This window comes from Eleutherodactylus coqui, chromosome 5 (assembly GCF_035609145.1).
Source record: "Eleutherodactylus coqui strain aEleCoq1 chromosome 5, aEleCoq1.hap1, whole genome shotgun sequence".
Lineage (NCBI taxonomy): Eukaryota > Metazoa > Chordata > Amphibia > Anura > Eleutherodactylidae > Eleutherodactylus > Eleutherodactylus coqui.
This window is the reverse complement of record NC_089841.1, coordinates 211738252-211763780: the sequence shown is the minus strand read 5'-3', so window position 1 is coordinate 211763780 and position 25529 is coordinate 211738252. Positions and strand designations below refer to the sequence as shown.

Below are 25529 nucleotides of genomic sequence, written 5' to 3'. Positions count from 1 at the left end.
GGGACGGCCGGCTTCCATTGCTTTTGTGTGTAACCCGCACAAAATCGCAGCATACAACGATCTATTCTCCGCGAACGGAAAATCGCAATTGATTTCCGCTCATGGAGATGAAATGGTATTTTGCCATTGAATACTATGGGCTGTATTTCCTGTGGAGGGGGACGCCCGCCGCGGACTCCGCAATGCAAATCCGCCCGTGTGCAGGATGCCTTAAGCGCTTATCTGCGTGTATAAACTGACTACATTTCAAAGCAAACAAATATATTACGTAATTATTGTTCGCTTGTTCAAACGATTTCTCGCTCTGTGTATAAAGACCCTAAGGGCTCCTGCACACTTGCGTTTTTCTCGCACTTTTTTTCACGTGATATTGCTACATTTTTTTAACGCAAATGTCAATGGGACTTGCTAATGTTAAAAACGCAACGCACAAAAATTGACATTCGCGTAAAAAAAATGCAGCAATATCGCGTGAAAAAAAAACGTGCAAGAAAAACGCAAGTGTGCAAGAGTCCTAAGCCTAGGAGTGTGAGTGAAATCGCATGTAGAGTCTTGTCCTTATCCTTGACCCTCATCTCTCATAGAATTCACAAAACGAACAGCAGTGCTTCATTCCCTTTACCGCCCACATTTGTATTATCATTAGATTGTCCCCACGCCTAATAATTAGTGCTGCGACTGCCAATAATAATATTATAGCATGGAGCTGTTGTTTGAGCATATAAGGCAATGTTATTCTATTCTCTTCTGGGGTAGAGTGTCACACTCCTCTCCTTGCATAGACTTCAGTAAATGGAGCTAATACTGCCGGCATTATGGCATTCTTCATTATCCATAGGCTCTTTCCCCTCTCCTGTAGTAAATCTCCACCCATCAGCGCTGGGAGAAGCACATGATCCGTCACTTCACCATGTGTGCTCGTCCTGTTCACTCCCACCCAGCTGACAAAGAGGACAGTTCTGCAAGAGCGCACACGGTAAACAGGGGGTGCCTTCCTCCAATGCATGCCATGCAGACTTTACTATTCCATGTAGAGACCGTATATATATATATATACTTTGAGTAAAGGCTTTCTGCATGTGTGTGTTGTAAAAACAATGGCAGCTTTTATCCAGATCATTCATTTCTCAGTATATGTGTGCTTTGGAATTTGCTCCTGGCTGAAGACCTTGCATTGACTGTTTGCTGTCCGTGCGGCACGCCGCCGTGCAGAGAGGGTGGATTGTTCGCTCGGTCTCCTTACTCAAGAAATTCCTGTTCTTACTATTTTGGGGATTTGTTGAAATTCCAAGTATTAGAAGGTAACCTCCCAGCAAAGAATGGTCAAGCCGAATTAGCGAGTCTGAGATACCTGAGTATTTATAGCAGTTTTATAGGAAGCCTTATAGGTGTTCATCATGTTTTATGAGTGCAGAAGAAATACAATGTGGAAGCGATGACTTCAGGTTCATAAAGTAACAGTAAACATTAACAAGTATGCATGTCCCAATTCTCATCTGTATAGGGTGCATGATAAGTTTTTCTTATGCATTCCCTGTCTGTGCGAAAAATTTCGGTAGTCTGCCTCATTGCATATTATGAGTCCGCGTTTCGTCCGTTTCCCCCCCCCCTATGTCCGACACACGGGACAAAAAATGCTAGTGTGTCGGAGACCTTACTGCTATCATTAGGGGGGTCCAAACAGGGCAGATTTGCCGTGCAGACCCTCTGCTTAGGGCATTTACAGTAGCAGCAAAGTGGATGAGATTTTGAAAGTCCCATCCACAAGCTGCAAAAATATTCCATTTCACACAATTTCAATTTTATCACTATTTTCGCTGTAGAATTCTATTTCTCAATAGAATATGCAATAAAACTTGCTTTAAAATCCGCACCACATTCCATCGGTCTTGAGGCAGGCTTTCCACTGCAAATCTGACTGCAATGTACTAACACTACTAATTTGAAGTTTAAAGGGGTTTTCCAGGGAAATGCTATTGATGACCCATCATCAGGATAGCTCATCAATAGTTGATCGGCCGGGGTCTGTTGCTCAGGACTCTGACCGATCAGCTGAGTGGGTGCAGGCTGTCAGCTCCGCAATCACATAGAGGTTGGAGTGGAAGCGTCCTCTTTGACTTCCATATAGTGGCCAACGCTTGTAACTGCAGGCACTGCTCTCATTGAAATCAGTGGGAGCTGTGCCTGCAGTTACAAGCTCCGGCCACTATAAGGAGGTTGGTACGGAGGCTTCCGCTTCGACCTCTATGTATTTGGAGCGGAAGTCTCCGTGCCGACCTCCCATGTAGTGGCCGGCGCTTGTAACTACAGGCACGGCTCCCTCTGATTTCAATGAGAGCCGTGCCTGCAGTTACAATCACCAGCCACTACACGGAGGTCAACGCAAAGGCTTCCGCACCGACCTCTGTGTTATTGTGGTGCTGACAGCATGCGCCTGCTCAGCTGATCAGTCGGGGTCCCGAGCAACAGACCCAAGCCGATCAACTATTGATGACCTCTCTTGAGGATAGCTCATCAATAGTATTTCACTGGAATACCCCTTTAATGCCTAGGACTTGCTTACATGTCTCGATATCCGGACACAGAAAGGAGAAGAATACAAACAGCAAGTGGAGCTATTCTAACATAAGTCCTGGAATATCTGGGGATAGAAACATGTTTAAATATAAATACAACAAATGTCTATCATAATAGTCTAGATTCATCTATAAACAATATTTTTCATGGGACAACCCATTTAAAGCATACCTAACCTCTGAATAAGCTGTCGTGTGTACACATGACGAATAATACTATTTCTACCTATTATATGACTTTTATCCTGTAGTTATCACCATTTTCCCTTTCTGCAGGCTGTTTCTTTGATTTTCAGTTATCTCTGAACTGTTGGAAGGAGTCTGGTTGTTATGATATGCTCCATGTATTGTGCGCAGAGAAAACTGCAAAATCTGCTCCTTAACTGTCTGTAATCTACAGAGAGGAGATGGGCATCACTTGACAATAGGCAATGAACAGTAAATTAGAAGGAAGGGAGCCCCCTAGTGTCCAGCACCTTAGAGGCATTTTTAGCACAAAAATATCACTTCCCATTTATTGCATTGGCTGTAATATTAACATAAGTTGTTTGAAATGTTAGTGACAATTTAACCATCTACCTAAAGCTGCCTTCACATGGGCGAGAAAATCGCACCAGATTTGTGCGTCGTGAGATGCGCAAATCTTGCAAAAAATATACACCCTATTCTTTCTTCACCGAAGTGATGTGGGGCTGTTTTGGCATAAAAATGCCTCACATCCACGGGTTATTAACATGGCAGGAAGCACTATATGTGGCTGTAATTCGCGGCCCCATATCGAGCTCGCCCGGGTGCAGTTAGCCTAAAGGACAAGAACTTAAGGAGACGTACAGGTAGAGTATTAATAAAGGAGTCTTGATTAAGGTGCATTAAGTCTTTCCAATCCACTGTCTGATGTCTGAAGACATTCTGATCGGAGCTGTACAGCTCCGATGTCGGAAGACGTCCGGCAGGGTATTCTTACTGTATATTACTGGCTGCTCTGTTGTCGGGGGCCTCTCCAGCATGTCCCATACCACAGTACTGGCTCTAGCCAGCAGATGGCGCCATTGTATAATGGCAGAAAGCAAAAGCCCCCTAAGAAACCCTGAATCCAAAATTGGATTGCAAAGGGTTAACACTGGCCTATTATTGGGCATGAACATTAATTTCCCTGATACTGGGACATGTAAATGTGCAAACACATGTTTATACTGGCAAAAGAAAGATCATTGGTCAACTATATATCTATTGGTGTGAACGGGAGGATGTACAGCTGACCAATCACAGCTCTAAGAAGTCATGTGTGAACAAGGGCCAGTCGACATTCTATGTTGATTGGTGCTCATTGCAAATGGGCCCTAACATTGTCTTACCTATATATCAGTCACACACTCAAACATGAAGGTCACATAGAGGGTTGATCCCTCCTTCCCCCAACTGAGCGGTAATAAACCTTTGGATGATTGCACAGTAAACACATCAGCAATCAGCCAAGGTCATGCCATTGTCACAGCCGGCTCACACTGTAGACCAGCTTTGATCTTAGAGTCACCGGATTTCTCAAGAGACTAGAGTTGGTAAATATTTAAATGTCCACTGGGGTCCTTCAGTCCCATCTGAAAAAAAAAAGTGTTGTCGTTGTAATAAAGTGATCGCTCACTATTTAACCCCGTAGCCATCCGCTGTGGAGGCATGCCAATGTTGACTGATTTCTATCATTCGACAAATTAAAGGGACAGTAAACTAAAAGCTAATGAAAACTAAATGTATTGATTTATTATGGGCTTTCCTAAGTCTACAGCTCCATTTTACAATGATGTCCTTTTCTTATTGATAAAATGTTTGTAAACTGTTCCTAAAGTGAGGAATTCCTGTATTGTTTTATCGTAGAACCCAAGAAGAGCCGCCATGAAAACGTTCATTGTTGGAATTGGTGGGTAAGTGTTCTTCTGTAATCAGAAGGCAGATGTGTGCCTGTGTTTATTAGGCTGTACTCATAGCTCTTTACCTATTTTTACCATTATACTGTATGCTGTCAATGTCTTGAAGATTATCTCATTAAGGGCTGACACCCACTGGCGTTTTATTCTCTCTTAAGCTGCGAGAGCAAATGAAATCACTCGCCTCGCAGTGCAAGAAAAATGCTGTAAAATCACCAGTATTTTCAATGGGGCCAGCGGCAGCAGCACTAGCCGCATTGAAAACATAGGAAAAATACCGCGGACTTCTGCCACAGCTGTCACAGCTGTGACCGCTGTGGCAGAAGTCCAGCATGCTATCCCATTGCTTTCAATGGGGTCAGCCCTGCTGCCTGCCCCATTGAAAGCAGTGGTTTGTGGCAACCCCCGCAGTATGATTTTCAGGGAAGGGTTTAAAATATAAGCCCTTCCCTGAAAAATTATCATTAGCTGGTTAAAAAAACAAACAAATAAATGTACTCACCTCTCCGCCGCTCAGACGCGTCCTCCGGCTGGCCCCCCTGCATTCTGTCCAGCATTTTCAGCAGGCGGGGATTTAAAAATCCTCGCCTCATAAAAGCTAAGCGCTGGCTGTAATTGGCCAGCAGTGCAGGGGAGCCAGCCGGAGTACGCGTCTGAGCGGTGGAGAGGTGAGTAAATTTTTTTTGGTTTTTCATTCATTCATGAATAGCTTAGCGCTGCCTGTAATTGGCTGAGCGCTAAGCCAATCAGCACAGCTCTTCCAGGAGGCGGGGATTTTTAAATCCCCGCCTGCTGAAAGTGCTGGACAGCAGTGCAGAGGGGAGCTAGCCAGGGGACGCATCTGAGCGGTGGAGAGATGAGTAAATTTTTTTGGTTTTTTTTAACCAGCTAATGATGATTTTCAGGGAAGGGCTTATATTTCAAGCCCTTCTCCGAAAATCATACTGCAGGTGTTTCCACAAACAGCTGCTTTCAATGGGGCTGGCAGCAGCGTCACAGCTGCGGCAGAAGTCTGTGATATTCTCCCTATGTTTTCAATGGGGCTAGCCCTGCTGCCGCTGGCCCATTGAAAACACTGGCAATATTACAGTGTTTTTCTTGTGCTGCGAGGCGACTGTTTTCACTTGCTCTTGCAGCATAGGAGAGAATAAAACGCCAGTGGGTATAAGCCCTAAACCTCTCTATTTTTCCACCCGGTCGCAGGCTGTAGGCTGTAACAGGTAGGATAGCCTTATTTATCTGCAGCTCTCCTCCTTTTAGATTCTTCTAGAATGTTGAGTACCCGCTGGTTTGGTTTAACTCTTTAGGGGCATCCCATAGATCATGGGTTGCAGTCATGACTGCATCAAAGGGTTGGATGCACATTACATGCACAGCTGTATTATTATATAGAGGAAACACAGACCACAGACATAAAAAAGCCCAGAAATGGATACAAACACAACATAAGTTTTGGAGTTGGGAAAAGATATCCCAGAGACCCCATAACAGAGGAGAGAACAAAGTAGCTTTTTTGTTCTTTATGGTTTACCATTAAAAGGGTTGTCTGGGATAGAGCTTCTTTGTAAAAATGAGTTTGCCTTGTGCAAAACATAATAAAGACACACTCCCCAGTGGCCCCCACCTGCCGCTTCGGGTCTATCTGGTGACGTAATGTTTGCAGTCAGCCAATAATGTCCCATAAACACGCTGCTGCAGCCAATAGTAAGGTTCAGAGATGACGGCTGAGCTCTGTCATTGGCTGGCTGTAGCATGTAAACATTAAGTCACCAAGGATAGCAGGAGCCTCCGGTGGGGGACAAGCGGGGAGTGTGTCATTATTATGTTTTGCACATGGCAAACTCATTTTTACAGAGAAGATGTATGTCGGACAACCTCTTTAAGGAGCGCTCATGAGGGTTCATATAATGGAAAAGGCAACTGCAACCATATGAAATGGTTTTGTCACACCGTATGGTTCGTTTGCTTTGTAAGTCTCCCCCAGTATTTGAAAAGAGTTGTCCGGTCTTATTTAAATAAAATATTTTTTTAAACAATCCCATTTTATTGAGTATAGCACAGAATGAAGATGCAGGTTACATTAATATTAATTCAGGTTGAAAGACCTGGAAGAGGAGTTCTCCAATTTATTGGTGGCAGTAGAGGGATGCCATGTATGTAAAAAAAATAAATACGTTACTCACCTCCTGCTGCCGCGATGCTTCTCCTGCCACAGCTCACCATGCTGTGGTCCTGTGTTTATAAGTGACTTAAAAGCAGCATTGTGCACCAAATTTTTGGTCCAAATTTGGACCAAATTAAACCAACCAACAGTTGGCATTAAAAAAAGACAAAAGTGTCTAAAGATGCATTTAATTTATTATCCAGCAGACTGCCTGGTCTAACTTTACACTATTAGTTAGGCTTAGTAAATCTGTCCAACTGTTGCAATACCATTCTCAAGAATTCTTATGGGGAACATTGTGGTATTGTTACGTTCATGTGGGCAAGTGAGCGCTGGGCCCACATGAACATTACCAGAGATAGGGAACACCAGATGAAACAACCACCAATTAACAAAGGAAGATGACCAAGGACCTACCTGAGCGGCAACATCGCCCCAATAAAGGGTGTCCCAGCGGTATTCAGATCTGGTCTCTTGCTGCCCCTAGGAACCCACACACACAGGCTAGGATGCATACACATGCCACCACCGACAGGGACAACTGGATGGGATAAGAAGATACACAGAGCCAAAATCACACCATAAGGCAGCCAGCATGCAAATATTAGTAGCAGATGTTAATACTATAAATGCCAGGTATTTGTTGACATTTTGGCCAAAATATGGAAGCTAGTGGGCCACGTCCTAGCTCCCGGCAATACCCCTAGTCTCAACACTAACCAAGAGTCCAGCAAGATAACCAAACAAAACCACAAGACACAACCTTTCTTGTAGCCACCACACATAGAACCTGCTCACACAACACACAGAGAGAATGAGAACAGAGAAAGATGAACACACGCACACCTGGGAAGAGAGCTCTTATGTGTACTGACCTAGAGTGATTGGCTGACTGGAGACACACACATGCCCAGCCTGCACAATCTCTCATACCAGAGCAGGACAGCTACAGGGAACCTGCAGTACAACAGATCTCAGGAGACAGACGAGACAGGTATACTTTCAGAAACTGAAGATGTGGACATTGTTGTATTCAGTAAATACAATCATATTCTTATACACAGGTTTTCTGTAATGCTTTTCAACTAGCTATCTCAAGCTCATGCTGCCTGAATCACGGAACGCCTTACAGGTGCTTACATCAGAGGAATACATTGTATTCTGAAATGCTGTGGCATTTCAGACAAAACATACTCTAAAAAGCAGCCGGCTAGGGGGGAGTCATTGAGACAGCTTCTTTCCACCAAGCTTAGCTAGATTGCTCGAAAGGTCTCTCACTACGGAAAGACTTGTCAATCTAGTCGAGTAGTCGGCAGGGCACCACCTCAAACACTCCACACCCCTCCATTCCGGGCTGCTGTTTAATGTATACTTTCTCTAAAATGTCACGGTTTCAAAATTAAACCTACCCCTCTGTAATGTGGGCACACATAAGGACTTCATGCTGTCCGTTGTTCGGGCAGCATGAAGCTAGAGGCAGGTTCCTTTTAACATACCTGGATAATACAGTACTCTGCTTCATCTCCTTCCGTTTGTTGCTTGTTACTTGTCATTGTTACATATCTGGTTTTAATGTATTTCCCATTTCTTTTGGTAGTGTGACAAATGGTGGGAAAACAACACTCGCCAACAGTCTACTGGAAATACTTCCCAACTGCAGTTTAATCAGCCAGGATAACTATTTTAAGGTATCATGGAGATTAATACTAGTGACATAACCATCTTCTTTAATGATATTCAGTCATCAGGCTCATGCCATCCAAACAACGGGAAGCATGAGCCCGGGACAGAGATGCCTTTTGCCCCCATGGCTGTTTTATTCTGAAACACTGCAGCATTTCAGAATAAATACACTTTGAAGTTTGACTCGGAGCTGAGCTTCGAGTCGTGGGGCGGACCACGCCGGCTTCCCCCTGTCTACAGCATGAAGGCTGACATCCCTCTCTCTGTACGCAGTCATGCTACAGGTAGGAAGAGGACGGCGCGGCCCACCCTGTGACTTGGGGCAAATGGCATTCCTGTCTTACATCCCGCATTGCATCGTAATATGATGTGGGGAAGAAATCACAGTGCCTCCTATCTTTGGGCATGCCCTCACATCGCATCGACCATTGCTTTCAATGAGGCCAGCGGTAGCATCGCGCCATGTGCTAGGTGCATGTGATGTGATGCAATACTACTGAAACCAACGGGAGAAACTCCGCAATCCTCGCTACTTCCCCAACGTGATGCGAGGTGGTTCTGAGATAAAAACGCCTTGTGTCCGCGGGGAAATCGCATGTTGGCGAGCGAGATATTGGGCTGTGATATAATATACTGGGGGTTGCGGGGATGGTTACACAATAAATGAAAAAAAAATTAAGGGATTGTCGACAGAAATATAAAAATGTTTATAGCTCTTGAAAAGGGAGGATGAAAAAAACGAAAAAGAAAATTTGAGAGTACAACATTAACAGTACTAGGATAATGCTTAGAAGTTCTTGAAACCATTGCCTGGGACTTCAGGGATTTTATTAATCCTCAGAATAGGTCAACATTAAATGATCGGCGTTGGTGTGCTGCTCGGAATCCTCACCCATCCGCTCATTCGCAGCACTGCTGTCAGTATGGACAGCTTGGAAAGTAGATAGAGCCATCTGGTTTGGTAGTAACATAGTATGTAAGGCCAAATAAAGACAATGTCCATCTAGTTCAGCCTGTTTCACCTCTTTGTTGATCCAGAGGAAGGCAAAAAACCCAAAGAGGCAAAAGCCAATTAGCCCTTTTGGGGGAAAAATTCCTTCCCGACTCCCTAATGGCAGTCAAACCAATCCCTGGATCAACCTCTAATAGTTCCTACCTGTCTGTATACCCAGATCAACAACCTGCTGGTCACCTAAAATTTATATCCTGTGGAGGCACAGTACCCATTGAATTCCATAGGAGCTGTACCTACAGTACCAGATCGGGCCGCTGCAATACAAACAATGCTATCTGCCTCCTGCACTCTCCACATTGACAGAAGTGCTGGTAATCAACAGATCGGTGAGGATCCCAAGCGGCATACCACCACTGGCCATTTATTGTAGACCTATCTTAAGGATAGATCATCAATACAAAAAGTCCTTAAAGCCCCGGGCAACCCTTTTTAAATAACAAACTCTTTCCTCATCTTCAAACTTTATCTTATTATTTGTGATTGGTCTATGAAACCTCGAAATTAATGGTGTTTGTTAAAAAAAACATGTAATTACCATAAATATAACTGGTATATTCTGATTACTGAATTTAGCCAGAGGCAGAAGTTGCAACAGATGAAAGAGGATTTAAGCAGTTTGATGGTAAGTACTCATGTTATTGCTGTCATAATTCAGAGCTTCTCATATTATCATGTGTACATGTATGTACATGTATATAAACTTATAAGGGCTTGGTTTAACGATCCAGAAAATGGCATGTAAACCATATTTATATATGGGGCGATATACTCATTACTGCAAATGATGAGAATATTAGGAATCCCTTTGTAGTTCTATGACTATATAAAAAAATGTGCTTTGGCTGACCTGCAGTGCTAGGAATGAATGGATACGACTTGCTCAAGCTTGGGAGCCAAATCTACAAAACACTTAAGCCTGAAGAAGAACCCTAAGTAGGTTGGAAACCTTGCTGTAACATTATGTCTTTTTGTTAGCCTTTAAAACGTATCATATCTACAAGACTACTTGGATTCTCTGACGGAGAACAATCACATTTTGCTCTTCTGGCTGAAGGCCCTTACATGCAAAGATAATATTTCAAATGGCTGAAAAACTGAAAGATTTTGCAATCTATCTGCATAAAGTGTTAATGGCCATTAATACTTTATCATCTTCATTTGCATGTAAAAGGGCCTGCAGGAGTTGTTTGCAGAGCCCAGCATGTATTTAAACACACGCCCAGCGGTGCAAACAGCTGCCAGCAGATTGCATTTTTCTCTCCTGACTAGTTGGGCATTTTTATGATTGAAGCAGACATCGGTCAAGCTAGACCAAGTTTATGGTGACAATAAATGTATTGACTGATTTAGAAAACCCATTTTCGAATAACATGTTCGGAAATTCTGAGTTAACAGAAAGGATCTCCTTCAAATTACAGCTAATTGTTGGGGGTCCAGTGACCCTTTTAAAAAAGTTTATCCAAATCACTTTAGGATACTATGAATTATGAGCTAAGCTCCTCACTGTCTGCAGCCTGCTGGCCAATCAAAGAAAACCATTTGTAGGGTCAGAGCCGGTGATGAATGATCTAGTAGAGGTCAATCAGGCTGGAATGTGACGAGACAACATGTGAGGACGATGGTGATGGTTTGTTATTGTGGGGGTATTCAGTGGCCACACTTCCCTGAGTGTGGGGATAATCTCGACCATAGTCAGGTGACCCATATTATTGTCAATCCAGAGAGAAGGACCCGCAGCAGTCTTTCTTACAGTTAAAAAACATGACTTTATTTTCCCCTGCAGGGTTTTGTAAGATAGAGTAGATGTTTTTGTTTCTTTTTTTTCAGCCTTTTCAGCAGGCAAAGTAGTAATTGTTCAAACCCTTGAAGATGGCCACATATATTTACATTCTAGCTGTACGGGCATCAGCTCGAATATTAACATTGTTGTTGTTTAGGGTTTCATACGTTTTAGGTAATTTCATTAAAATGCCAGTTTTCCTAAAGGGAACACACATATAAATCTAGCCCCGTGTGGTGCAGAGTGCTAAGGCAGCAGAAATGCAGTACTAAGCTCTTGCTCATGACCTGTAGGCTGCATTCAGATGAACGTATATCGGCTCGGTTTTCACGCCGAGCCGATATACGTTGTCCTCGTGTGCAGGGGGGAGGATGGAAGAGCCAGGAGCAGGAACTGAGCTCCTGCCCCCTCTCTGCCTCTTCTCCGCCCCTCTGCACTATTTGCAATGGAGAGAGGCGGCCCGGGGCGGGGCTAAGTTCTGAGAATTAGCCCCGCCCCTGGCCCGCCTCTCCCTATTGCAAATAGTGCAGAGGGGCGGAGAGGAGGCAGAGAGGGGGTGGGAGCTCAGTTCCTGCTCCTGGCTCTTCCATCTTTCCCCCCCTGCACACGAGAACAACGTATATCGGCTCGGCGTGAAAACCGAGCCGATATACGTTCGTCTGAATGCAGTCTAAGGTTGCAAGTTCAATCCCCACTTGATTCAGGTAGCTGGATCACAGTCCATCCTTCCGAGGTCGGTAAAAGGAGTACCCAGTGGAGCTTGGTGGGGGTGGGGGGAATAAATAAATAAATTACGTGAAAGCGCTGTTGAATTAGTTGGCGCTATACAAATAACGAGCTTTATTTTGCTTTATATGGAGAGAAAAATCATATCTAAACTGTTCCAACCTTTCTATATAACCATAATGTAAGGAGTAGATGGCAAAATTCACGTCTACGTAATGCATTGCCACAAATATGAAAAATATTTAAAAAAAACGACAAGGCAAATAATAGTATTGGTAAATGTAGCCTCCAGAATGAGTAGATACTGTACATGCCTCTCTTCAGTGTATGCTGATCACTCAAGAACAATGTAAAGTTGAAGATTGTATCGACAAGAGAAGCTCCGAAAGAGCAAGGAAGGAAACGAAGTGCGAAAGATCCCCGGACAACTAGTTGTATACCAAGATTAAGTGGCTGTACACAGTATACCCAGAGGACCGCGCCCAATCAAATTGGGTAATAAGGACTTAAAGGATGTTCATCAGCTTATCAAATTGGTTGGCAGTAGAGATGAGCGAGCATACTCGCTAAGGACAATTACTCGAGCGAGTATTGTCCTTAGTGAGTATCTCCCCGCTCGGAAGAAAAGGTTCGGCTGCCGGCGCGGGTGACAGGTGAGTTGCGGCGGTGAGCAGGGGGGAGCGGGGGGGAGAGAGAGATCTCCCCTCCGTTCCTCCCCACTTTCCCCCGCAGCTCCCCGCCCGCCGACGGCAGCCGAATCTTTTCTTCCGAGTGGGCAGGTACTCGCTAAGGGCAATGCTCGATCAAGTAATTGCCCTTAGCGAGTATGCTCGCTCATCTCTAGTTGGCAGTCTTGAAAGAAACTTAGTAACTTATCTCATCTGATTATTATGATCAAGCAATTTTCCCAAGACCCCCAACCTCCCAACTGTGAGCTTCTTTACTCTCTCAGTTTCCAGAATATCAACTATGGTTACCACGTTTTATGGATAGTGCATAATGGTTTGTTTGTGACTCTGAAGTATACGTTTATAATGTTATAATGCTGATACATAGTACTTTTCCATCTTTGTAGTGCTTGAGGCTTTAGAAATGGAAGCAATGATGTCAGATGTACTTTCATGGATCACACAGCATAAAGGAGCGGAACAGCCAAAAACTTCACAAGGAAAATATGATGATTCTGTACACTTTTTGATAATTGAAGGCTTCCTCCTGTACAACTACAAGTATGTGTTGCCAGTCCATCTAAACACTTGATCTGTTTTTCAATGGTGCAGCATTTTTAAAAGGAGTGTGCAGTATAAGGCCATGGACCCTGCGTACCTCCATTAACCCTTTCCAATCCAATTTGTATCCTGGTTTTCCTAGGAGGCTCACTCTTTTTCTGCTATTATACAACGGCGCTATATGCTGGCTAAAGCCAGTACTGCATGAGGTGACACATTGGATAGGCCCCTGACAGCAAAGAGGCTGGCAATATACAGTAAGAGAACCCCGCCGGACGTCTTCCAACATCGGAGCTGTACAGCCTTCAATCACAGTGTCTTTAGAGGTCAGACAGTGGATTGGAAAGGGTTTACTGTACTGCAGAAGCTTGCAGGCGGTCATGCGCAGTACAGTTTTTTTATGCTTGGTTTTTATTTCCCGTGCTTTAGCTTAGCAATGATGCGGTTACCTGCAGCCCATACGTGATGTTAATTTCATAGGGGCTGTGGGTTAGGCGCCTCCATTGACATCAGTGGAGGCTGTCCACACGGATTCTGATGCAAATAAGAACATGCGGCTATTTTTCTTCTGTTCTCAGAATATGCAATTCATATACGCAAGTGTGAAGGAAAAATCAAAACTACGTACCTTTCAATGCCTGCGTTTTGCACGTAAAGCGCGTACGCCGATTGCGGAATACGCAATACAAATCCGGTCGTGTGAGACCCGCCTAATGAGAAAATGATGTACTTAAATAACATTCTCTTAGGCCTTATTTACACAACCGTATATACGCCGCTATTGTAGCCGCATCAAACAATTTCGGCCACCTGAAGCATTGGCTTCCAATGTATTCATTCAGATGAGCGATTTTTAGGTGTGTAAAAAAAATTGCGCTGGGAAAAATAACACATCGGCGACCAAAAACAGCAACAGATTTTATACGGCACATTAAAAGATAGGTCTTGCCTTTTCTTTTGACGAGATACTCTGGAAGCTCCCATAGACTCCCATAGACATTATTGTTACGATACAGGGATTTAAGGACATCTGTATTGTTTGACTGGATGCCTAAATAAGGGAGCTTTTAGACGGAACAATTATTATTCAAAGAATCGTTCAAACGGGGAAAGTGAACAACTGGGCAACACAATTCTTGTAACCAATAAGCAGATAGGCGGCTTATAGTAACTTTAGTGCGCTGCATTCAAATAGAATATCTGTTTTTTTTCTGCCACGTAAGGTTTTCCAGTTATGGGGAATAATGTAATCCAATTGCCGTCGTATTGTATTTTTTGGAAATCTGCCCATACAATTAATCTAGTCGGCTCGCCACTAACCTTGCTTAATAAAAAGAACAAAAAAGTCATTGCGTAACTATTTCACAATCACTGTTACAGACTGCATGCTGACTGAACACTATAAGGGTAGGTTTATGTAACATATAGGGTATGTTTCCACGTGGCGTAAACACTGCGGATCATCCACCAGTAAGTTGTAATTAATGAGCTGTGTTTTTACAGGTCATTGGTTAGACCAAATAAAAGAATCAAAATCCTAAACCAAAAATACATGTTTGATATCGCTGCGTCCGTAAAAGTCCAATCTATCAAAGTAATGAATCATTTACCCCGCACGGTGAACCATGTCTAAAGAATAATAATTAAGGATGCCAGAAATAAAAATGCAATAAAAAGTGATCATATGTACTCCAAAATGGTACTAACACAAACTACAGGATGTCTCACAACAAATGAGCCCCCTGCACAACGATGTGGGCGGAAAAATAAAAAAAGTTGTGCACAGAAGATGCGGATGAGCTAGCGGTGATGTCACTGGCTCGTGCACGCGTGCCAACAAGAAATTTTCCTGTAAAAGGAGCTTTATGAGTCAGGATAGTAACATTATATATATAATGTTCAGGCTCTGTATACGTCTCTCCAGTCACTCCATGGGCTCTGGCAGTGGGAGCTCTATGTCCTCACTTCCTTGATATTGTAATGGGCTATTGATTTTTCTCTGTCAATTAACTCCCAATCATTGCATCTGCCATAAAGTATACATAGTCAGCTGCAGCGCACAGACAGCACAGAAAGGACATGGAGGTTTCCAATATGGCCGCCTCCGGGGAAGTTTCTTAATAAATGTAGCTACAATTTAAAAAAACAAATCCAATATTTATTTTTTATAGATTTCCATCTAATTACTAAAACTTACAAGCATGGAATGTTGCATTTAAAGTGGCTATATGGGAATACATAGAAGGTCAGTATCTGAGTTATCTGGCGGCCGTGCCTCTTGGACTCATTGTCTAAGTTGGTGAGCACCCCACTGCAACCTGTTGGAAAACGGCCACCAAAACAACCCAAAAAGAGTTTTTTGCTTGTCATGTCTTTGAAATCTTGAAGGTGTTGTCTCACCATTAAATGTCATATTAATTGTGGAAGATTATAAAGAATTAAAAATATTTGTCATTTACATGATATTAAAAAACAAACAAAAAAACCCAATTCAGTCACTAAGGCCTCCTGCACATGACGGGGTTGGATCCAGCATGCGGGATCCCGCAGCGGAAACTGGCTCGGCCAGCAGTGGCGTCTTACTGTGGATGGTCCACACGGTTTGACGTCGGACATGCGCAGTACAGATTTTTTTTAAACTACCGCTTTACACGCGTCATCGCCTGGCGATGACACAGAATCCGCAACTTTTCCACAATGTCATTGTGCAAGGGCCGCAAAATCAGACAGCTTCCATTGACTTTAATGAAAGTCATCGACACAGAATCCGCAAAAATTGGAGCATGCTGCGATTTTTCCTCCACTTGCGGAAACCGTAATTGGTTTCTGCAAGTGTGCAGAAAGAATCGATTTCCCTTAGCATGCTATAGGGCAGTGACGGTGAACCTTTTAGAGACCGAGTGCCTAAACTGCAACCTAAAACCCACTTATTTATCGCAAAGTGCCAACACGTCAGGGGGCGGGGCTTATCACTACATATGATTTTACCCCCATCGTTCTAAAAAGGACAGGGCCGCTTCAAAATAGACAGGGAGCACATTTTGACTGCTTTTAGGATGCGGAAATACTGCAGAATGTCCTCAGCGGAAATTTCTGTAGCAATTCCGCATCCAAAAAGTAGTCAAAATCTGCACCCTGTCTATTTTGAAACAGCCCTGCCCATTTCCACCACCTGTAAACATACCCCAGCGGTAATAGTGACATCACCCCAGCAGCCCCAGTGGTAATAGTGACCCCCACATCACAGCGGCGCCATTGGTAATAGTGACCCTCACCCCACAGCGGCCCCAGCGGTAATAGTGACCCCCACCCCACAGCGGCCCCAGAGGTAATAGTGACCCCCAACCCACAGCGGCCCCAGAGATAATAGTGCCCCCCCCACCCCCAGCGGCCCCCAGTGCATTAGGGACACCCCCAGCGGCCCCCAGTGCAGTAGTGACACCCCCCAGTGGCCCCCAGTGCAGTAGTGACACCCCCCCAGCGGCCCCAAGTGCAGTAGTGACACCCCCCCAGGGAGAATACTAATTTCCTTTTAGGCTACAGATTACTTTGAAATGAATGAAAATAATAGTTTTTGGTCGCCGATAAGGATTTCAGACGATTGGCTATTTTGATACGTGGAAATAAACTATGGATTATTGTTTTAGGCCTTTGGATGATGTGTTTGACCGAAGGTATTTCCTAACTGTTCCTTATGAGGAATGTAAGAAGAGGAGAAGGTATGTGAAGTCTATGATCATCATTTTATTTACCTTCTCACAAATTATACTCTGATAGAATCTGAAATGTTGTTTGGACATCAACAGCAGCTTACTCTATTCTACCAAAAGTAATGGGATACTTGAGCAAGAATGAAAAGAAGTATTTATTTACATATGTTAATACTTATTGGGGCCTGTTTTGGCCCTAATGACATCATATACTCTCCATGGCACACTTTCTGCTAACGTCTGATACATTTCAGCTGGTATTTCCCTCCATTCATCCTGCAAATGTCTGGTGAGTACTCTCAAATAAAATGGACGCTGTTTATATTTCTTGACCCAACATCCCAGTTCGTCCCATAGCTGTTTCGTAGGGTTCAGGTTGGGACTCCGTGCAGGCCAGTCCAATTGTGAAATATCCATAGCATTAAACCAATGCGGCGTTGGATCTGTGACTAGACGCATTGTCCTGTTGGAAGTCTTGCTAACCATGGTCAGAGTATTGCCACATTGTCATCAGCACATTATTGTCTAAAATGTCAAGCTACACCTCCGTGTTCATGGTTCTTGCCATTACAACCAACGGGACAAACCATGCCACGTAAAATATTCCCAGAACATAATGAAGCTAAACTGTTGGCACAACACACTCATGCAAAAGGCATTCCCCTGCCTCCTCCACATCCCAGTACATCCATCTCATGTAAATATGGAGTAGCGTGATTCGTCATTCTGTAAAACGTTCTTCCACTGCTCAGCTGTCCAATGACGACACTCCATGCACCGTTGTAGATGGGCGGATGCTGCTTCTTTGAGAGAACATGCCCTATGTTTGCAGGATGAATGGAACTAAATACCAGGTGAAGTGTATCAGACGTTAGTAGAAAGTATCTGATGTCATTAGGGGCAGTGGAGGCTCCACTAAGAATTAACATATGTATGAGGATGAGTCAAAAATTATCCGCACTCTGGCTGTAGAATTTATTTTAATCAGCTTTCAGACAAATACATTATTTTTCAACATAATCTCCCTGATTTTCAACATACTTCGGCCATCTCTCAACAACCTTTTGTGTGGCCTCCTGCAGACGGCCGGGTCAGACCCTGCTGTGAGAATTCTCGCAGCAGGATCCGACCCGTGCTCCTGCAGTGACTCGCCTGCTCACGGAGTCTCACCGCTCTCCTATGTGCCAGCTGCCGCCCAGCCAGCACATGCGCAGAGAGGAGCTGGCGCGTCACTAGTGACATTTCTGTGCGGGCCTCTGTGAGGCTCGCACAGAAATAGGACACATCGCATTTGTTTACCGCACACGTTTTCACACGGTCAAATCACAACTGTCTGCATAGGATTCCATTATCTAATGCAATCCTATGGCAGCGGGCATGGGTGGAAATTTTGCAGGAAATCCAACCACGGAATTTCCGCCCATGTGCAGGGGGACTATTACTTCATTAAAAAATGTGGGTGAACTGTGAGCTATGAATGCTCCATTGTCTTCACCTCTTTTGCCCTCTTAGGGCTTCTGTCAAGGGTTAAGCAGGTGATAGTCCGATGGGGCAAGATCAGGATTATAGGGATGATGCTTTAAAAGGGAGTCTGTCAGCTCAAATGGGCTATCTAAACTGCAGGCAGTATGTTATAGCGCAGGAGGAGCTGACCAGATTGATATATAGTTTTATGGGGAAAGATTCAGTATAACTTGTGTATTATTCATTTATATCTCTGCACATTCTGAGCTAAACAGTCCAGTGGGCGGAGCTATCAGTCACTGACAGCCCTTACTGTATGTACCATCATGTACAGATAGCTGTCAATCACTGATAGGACCGCCCATTTCAGCTCAAAGTGAAGTTTTTGGACATTGTCCAAAACTGAATGACGCATGGTTCCGTGTAAACAGGCAGTCATTCACTTATAAATGCTGCCTGGTAATTGTGAATGGAGGTGGGCGGTCCGGAATGTAAAATACAGTATAATCTGTTGAGTCGCTGAACTCTACTGAAAAGTAATAAATATGTCCTTTAAACAGCAAACGGGTTTATGAACCTCCAGATCCTCCAGGATATTTTGATGGACATGTGTGGCCCATGTATATAAAGCACAAAGAAGAAATGGACAAGCTTCAAAGGGAAATAGGTACGAGTTGTCCAGACTATTACATGTATAGGCGTTGATAAATAAAAAGGAATTGCAATATTTTGAATAACTTTTAGTTTGAATTCACTATGAAGACAGAGGAGAAGATAATCCTCCTAAGGCCTCGTGCACACGGGCATGCACGGATTCCGTTGCTGAATCCCGCAGCGGAATTCGCCCATGCCTGCAGACAAGACAGGTTCTTACCACTCCGGATCCAGCGCGGGTCTCCTCTGTCGCGACCGGATCTTCTTTCTTCAGCACGGCGAACATGACCGGGTGCAAAAGCTGACGTGCCCAGCGCATGCGCAGTGCCACTTTTTTTTAGTCTCCTGCTTTCCCGTAGATGCGCGGCACGTCCACAGTGACAGCTGCGGGTCGGACGGCTTCCATTGACTTCAATGGAAGCCGTCCCTGTGGGATTCACAGGAAAATAGAGCATGCTGCGATTTCTTCCCGCATGCTTTAAAGCGGGCGCCCATGTCTCCCTATGGACGGCTTGGTTTGTGGATCTCCCGCGCGGGCGCCCCTGTGCAGGTTCCACAATTCAAATCTGCCCGTGCGTATGAAGCCTAAAGCCGCCTGCACACTGCAGAGCCAGATTCTGCATGCAGAATCAGACTTTGCCAGCAGCGGCGCCCACGTGTACCTGGTTAAGTTTCATTTTCATCTGTACTGCGGATGGTCCGCACGGCTCACCGTCAGACATGCACAGTACAAATTATTTTTTTTAATCCCCTGCATTTCCCACGTCATCCCCTAGCGATGATGCTGAATCCGCGACCTTTTTGCAATGTCATTGCGGAAGGGCCGCGGATCAGACGGCTTCTATTGACTTCAATGGAAGCCATCCGCAGGAATCCACGAAAAAAATAGAACATGCTGCAATTTTTCCTTTGCTTGCGGAAACCGCAAGTGTGGAGGAAGAATCGATTTCCCAAAGCATGCTAGGGGCGCTATTTGTTGCGGATCCGCGGTGCAGACGCCCGCCGTGGATTCTACAGCAAACATCCGTCTGTGGGCAGCAGCCCTAACCCATTTTCTGTGCAGGGAGCTGGTGTGTTCTAGGTGCACCATTACCAGATTTGTCATCTGTACCGTGCGCTCCATGTATACCCTGCCTGCAGAATGTAAATGGGCTCGATCGGTCAGTGTACATTTAGTCACATACCTCTACAGCTAATATCAACCTTCCGTCTTCTATGATAAATAACTATTAACATTCTTTTTATCTCGCCTTTCATAGTTTTTTTAGATGGCACTAATACAAAAGAAGAAATGCTCTGCTGTGTGTATTCTGACATTAAAAGAGTTGGTAAGTTACTTAGTTATATATATTATTTGTAGCACTGCTACCTTTACAGGAATAGGCCCATGTGAGCAGCACCTGCCAATCCGAGAAGCATGTAGTGTCAGGTAGTCAGAGAAGCAATGTGGGCATCTTGGTTTGTCAGGGACCAGAGGGTTGATTTAAAGCAGCACATTACATCCACTGTCCATTGCTAATCTTTTTGCAAAGGAGAGGCAGTCATATGTGTATACTATCGCTCTCCACTATAGTATATAGGAGATACAGAAACGGGTAAAGGGTAATCTGTTTCCTTATCACTCCGATGGAGGGTGGGTAGGCAGACACAGCAACCTATCTGCTGCAAATTGGGGGCACAAGACCTCTGACATTGGACCGGTGGATCCTCAACTGTCAATGATGTCGCCAATCAAACATTTATGGCAGATATGGTCAATGGGGCAACATTTGTGTATAGTGGGAAAATCTCTTTAAAATGCTAAAGACTTGCACACAAAGAGAAAACTGGAAATCTGGGGTCTGGAGATATTACTAAGCAGCATTGCCACGCTATATGTCTTAGGGCGGACACCCACTGGCGTTTTTTTCTCCACTGCGCTGCGAGAGCAAGTGCAAACGCTCGCCTCGCAGTGCGAGAAAAAACCGGGATGACGCCGGGATATCGCCAGTCTTTTCAACGGGGCCAGCGGCAGCAGCGCTAGCCCCATTGAAAAGATAGGGAGAATACCGCGGACTTCTGCCACAGCAGTTACAGCTGTGGCAGAAGTGTAGCATGCTATCCCATTGCTTTCAATGATATCGGCGCTGCTGCCGGTCCCATTGAAAGCAGTGGTTTTTGGCAAACCCTGCAGTATGATTTTTATATCCCCGCCTGCTGAAAGTGCTGGACAGCAGTGTCGGGGAGCCAGCCGGAGGACGCGTCTGAGCGGCGGAGAGGTGAGTAATTTTTTAAAAACTTTTTTTACCACTTATTGATGATTTTCAGGGAAGGGCTTATATTTCAAGCCCTTCCCCGATAATCATACTGCGGGGCTTGCCAGAAACCACTGCTTTCAATGGGACCGGCAGCAGCGGGGATGAAGGAAACTTCAGCTGTGGCAGATGTCCGTGGTATTCTCCATATCTTTTCAATGGGGCTAGCGCTGGCTGCTGCCGCTGGCCCCATTGAAAAGACTGGCGATATCCCGGTCTCATTCTGGTGTCTTTCTTGCACTGCGAGGCGAATTTTTTCACTTGGTCTCGCAGCGCAAGATAGAAAATATCGCCAGTGGGTGTCCAGCCTTAGAGCCATGTACAGTATGTAGAGTACACAGATGGAAAAGAATAACCAGAGGGTTGCATGCGGCTCTTGGGCTCATACTCCTTCTGATACCACATTACATTGTATTCCTGTAGAGGGTGTCCAGTCCTGTATAGTCTACATACAAGGAAAAGTTTTTCAACTGTTTGATATACTTTGTTTCAAGATCTCTGCTCTTCGATTTCTCTGCTCTGTTCATGTTTCCATCCTCTAGATGTAAATAAGACTGTTCTGTACATTGACAATGATTTTCAGATACCATCATTGTAAGGAGGTTATTGAACTGAAAGTGACAATATGTATATATTTTTTTACAGCTTTTCATTGTACGTCCTAAGATGTTTCTGAGAAACTGAAGGCCAACTGAACCCATGGACCAAAAGACATAAAGAAGCTTGTGCCGAGCTATAGACCAGGCAATGACTTATGTTCTATAAGGCTACAGCGGCATTTGTTGCATCCAGGTCGTACAACCAACTCTGACACATTTTTTTCCCTGTCTTGTCTCAAAATATATTTTCATATAGAAGTGGTGTAAATGAAAATTTGCATACATCTCTCAATGAAATCAATCAAATGCAACAGACAGTGAAACTGTGAAAGGGTTAAAGGGGTTTTCTAGGCTTTAAAAGACTAAACTGGTAGCTATATAATGGATAATATAATGAAGAGACAAAGCCAATACTCCACTTTTAACCCTTTCCAATCCAATTTGTATCCTGGTTTTCCTAGGGGGCTTACTCTTTTTCTGCTGTTATACAGCGGCGCTATCTCCTGGCTAAAGCCAGTACAGCATGAGGTGACACGTTGGATAGGCCCCGACAGCAGAGAGGCTGGCAATATACAGTAAGAGAACCCTGACGGACGTCTTCCAATATCGGAGCTGTACAGCCTTAAATCATAATGTCTTCAGAGGTCAGACAGTGGATTGGAAAGGGTTAAATGATCTCCCACTTTAGCACTGCTGGTCCACGGTCCCTCTCCGGTCTGTGCTAATGTTACGGAAGCTATGCTGTGCTAGCCGGTACCCCTCCGGGCGATCAGTGGGTGCAGTTATCAGGTGCAGTCCCTATTGACTTCACTGCTGCAAGCAGTAATTGGCTTAAAGGGGTTGTCCCGCGCCGAAACGGGTTTTTTTTTTTTTTCAACCCCCCCCCCCGGTCGGCGCGAGACAACCCCGATGCAGGGAGGTAAAGAAAGCTCACCGGAGCGCTTACCTTAATCCCCGCGCTCCGGTGACTTCAATACTTACCGCTGAAGATGGCCGCCGGGATCCTCTGTCTCCGTGGACCGCAGCTCTTCTATGCGGTCCATTGCCGATTCCAGCCTCCTGATTGGCTGGAATCGGCACGTGACGGGGCGGAGCTACACGGAGCCTGCATTCTGCACGAGCGGCTCCATAGAAGACTGCAGAAGACCCGGACTGCGCAAGCGCGGCTAATTTGGCCATCGGAGGGCGAAAATTAGTCGGCTCCATGGGAACGAGGACGCTAGCAACGGAGCAGGTAAGTATAAAACTTTTTATAACTTCTGTATGGCTCATAATTAATGCACAATGTATATTACAAAGTGCATTATTATGGCCATACAGAAGTGTATAGACCCACTTGCTGCCGCGGGACAACCCCTTTAAGCTTCAGCAATGAAGGCAGAGACCAGCGGACATCCGAATACCAGCAGTGCTGAAGCAGCAGTAACATTAAAAGGGGAGTATGAGCTTTTTTAATTATGGTATTGCATATGCAGCTCAATTATTTAGTTTTTGAAAGCTTGGAAAATCCATTTAAACCTCAGTGAGGTTCGGTCACAGATCCGGTTCAAATCATTGGAAGAAAAAGCGATGCATGCAGCACTTTTTCTTCCATGCATAAGCCGAGCAGAAAGAGAACGGACCCCATTATAGTCAATGGGGTCCGTCCAAAAACTGATCCATTTGGCTGCTGGGATTCCCCTTTCCTGCTCCCTGAACGGAGCAAAAAAGCGTAACCCTGAGCATAGATGTGCAACCGCCCTGACTCAGTGCTTAAGGTACCAAAGTTGCCTGTAGTCCTTGCATATATTTTTTTTGTTTTTATTGCAAACTTTTTTTAATTATACATAAACTATAATAATTTCGACAAAGAAATAAACAAATCTCATATTCGTGTCATATTTGTTGACCCAAGAGAAACGAGGCTAAAAACAAAAGTTCATCCTGTCCAGCCGAGCTCTACCTAGCCATCTGAAAAGATACATGCGTGTGAACAGATGTACAACTGTATCATGATTAACCTTTCATGTATAACACAAATGGTTTTATGATAAATGGATTTGCCTCCGGTCGTAGTCCAGGGAGCCTTGTAGTAATTTGAGAAATATAATACCGCGTTTCCCCGAAAATAAGACAGTGTCTTATATTAATTTTGGTTCAAAAAGGTTTACCTTTTTTACATGTATAGCTGCCTGGACACTATTTAAATTGACTTTTTTAATAAACTGTTAACAAGGCTTAATTTTGGAGTAGGGCTTATATTTCAAGCATCCTCAAAAAGCCTGAAAAATCATTTTGCATCCTCAAATTCTGGAAAATCATGCTATGTCTTATTTTCAGGGTATGGCTTATTTTCAGAGAAATGGGGTAGTTAAGTGGAACCAGCGTATCAGGAACCAGGTCAAATAGGTGGATTTAAGAAAAAGAATAAGAGCTAGGGAAAGTTAGGGCTCATGTCCACGGGCGGATCAGATTCAACATGCGGATTTCCACAGTGGGAGACCTGCAGAAACCATTTGCGGGAGATTGCGGATGTAATGGTTTTTCACGTGGATGTCCGCAGATGCAGATTAGCGTCAGTGTGAATCCACATTAGAAAAAGTTCAGCTACTCGTAATGCCAAGCCTGACCACTATAATGAGAATGGAGCTGTCTGCTTCCTGCACAAGTCATCTCACTGCACTGTATAAGAGAATTAGCTTGGGATCACCCAGATTCATGTACCAGAGGTCACACCTTCAATGCAAGCTGCTGGGTCATGGACTTTCCAAACTCAAGATGCAATGTGCAGTGCAGCTATACAGACATCAGACTCTTCAGGTGATTACACCACATCTGCCTGTCTGGCTCATAGTATGTTAAGCTGAAAATAGACATATGTCCATTTAGTTAGGCCTATTACCTCCCCAATGTTGATCCAGAGGAAGGCAAAAAAAACCAATGAGTTAGAAGCCAATTTTCCTCATTTAGGGGAAAACAAGTCCAAGTGTAGATTTTCTTTTACTCACGCACATGGTTTTTACAGCATACCGGCTCCCACAGTTTGGGTGTCTGTGTCTCCAGCAGTGAGTGCACATTTCCTCTGCCCTTTTAGCGCACCCTCTGCAGCTATCCATTAATTAACTAGCAAGAAGGTAAACCAGATAGCGCCTCAAGGTTGACATGCAGTGGAAATCAACACTATTTTAATCCTCCAATGCCCGGGGGAGAGCTGCAGAAATAACTGGGGTCTCTCATAAGAGAGTGATCCCAAAGAAATGAAATACAAAAGAGCTGTCAGCAAGCAAAAATTTCTGCGCTCAATAAATAGTGTGAAATCACAAATAGTGATCTGTCAAAGAAAATATAGGAGTTACACTTACTGAGGAGGAGGGGGGTATGATGACCATGAGCCCCCTCCTTGAAGTGATGACTCCTTCAGTCTCCAAATAGATGTTTACCACACGTTTTGAAAGTGAAGCAATAACACCTTTTAATTTCAAACTTCGCTAAAATAACAGGCAACGCGTTTCAGTGCACACAGGCACCTTTCTCAAGCCATAATACAACATAAAATACTCACATATATATAGGAGATAGATTACTTACAAATCATACCGCTGGTGGGGGCAGCCATATTGGGGGCGTGTCATAATATGCCGACGTCACAGCGCCGGTCACATGGTCAATGTCCTTAACGTTCTATCACTGCTGATGAGGTATGGGGGCGTGTTGTGGCGTATTATAATAACCTA

General features: G+C 44.3%; 1 protein-coding gene across 1 annotated transcript; it reads left to right on the top strand.

Annotated features, from left to right (window-relative positions):
• Positions 1-883: 883 nt before the first annotated feature.
• On the top strand, positions 884-23987 carry NMRK1 (nicotinamide riboside kinase 1). The gene is made up of 9 exons (XM_066604157.1): positions 884-976; positions 4449-4495; positions 8260-8350; positions 9934-9982; positions 12942-13095; positions 16743-16814; positions 18830-18936; positions 20183-20251; positions 21863-23987. The coding sequence occupies exons 1-9, from the start codon at positions 893-895 to the stop codon at positions 21880-21882; spliced, it is 693 nt and encodes a 230-aa protein (XP_066460254.1). The 5' UTR covers positions 884-892; the 3' UTR covers positions 21883-23987.
• The last annotated feature ends 1542 nt before the right edge of the window (positions 23988-25529 follow it).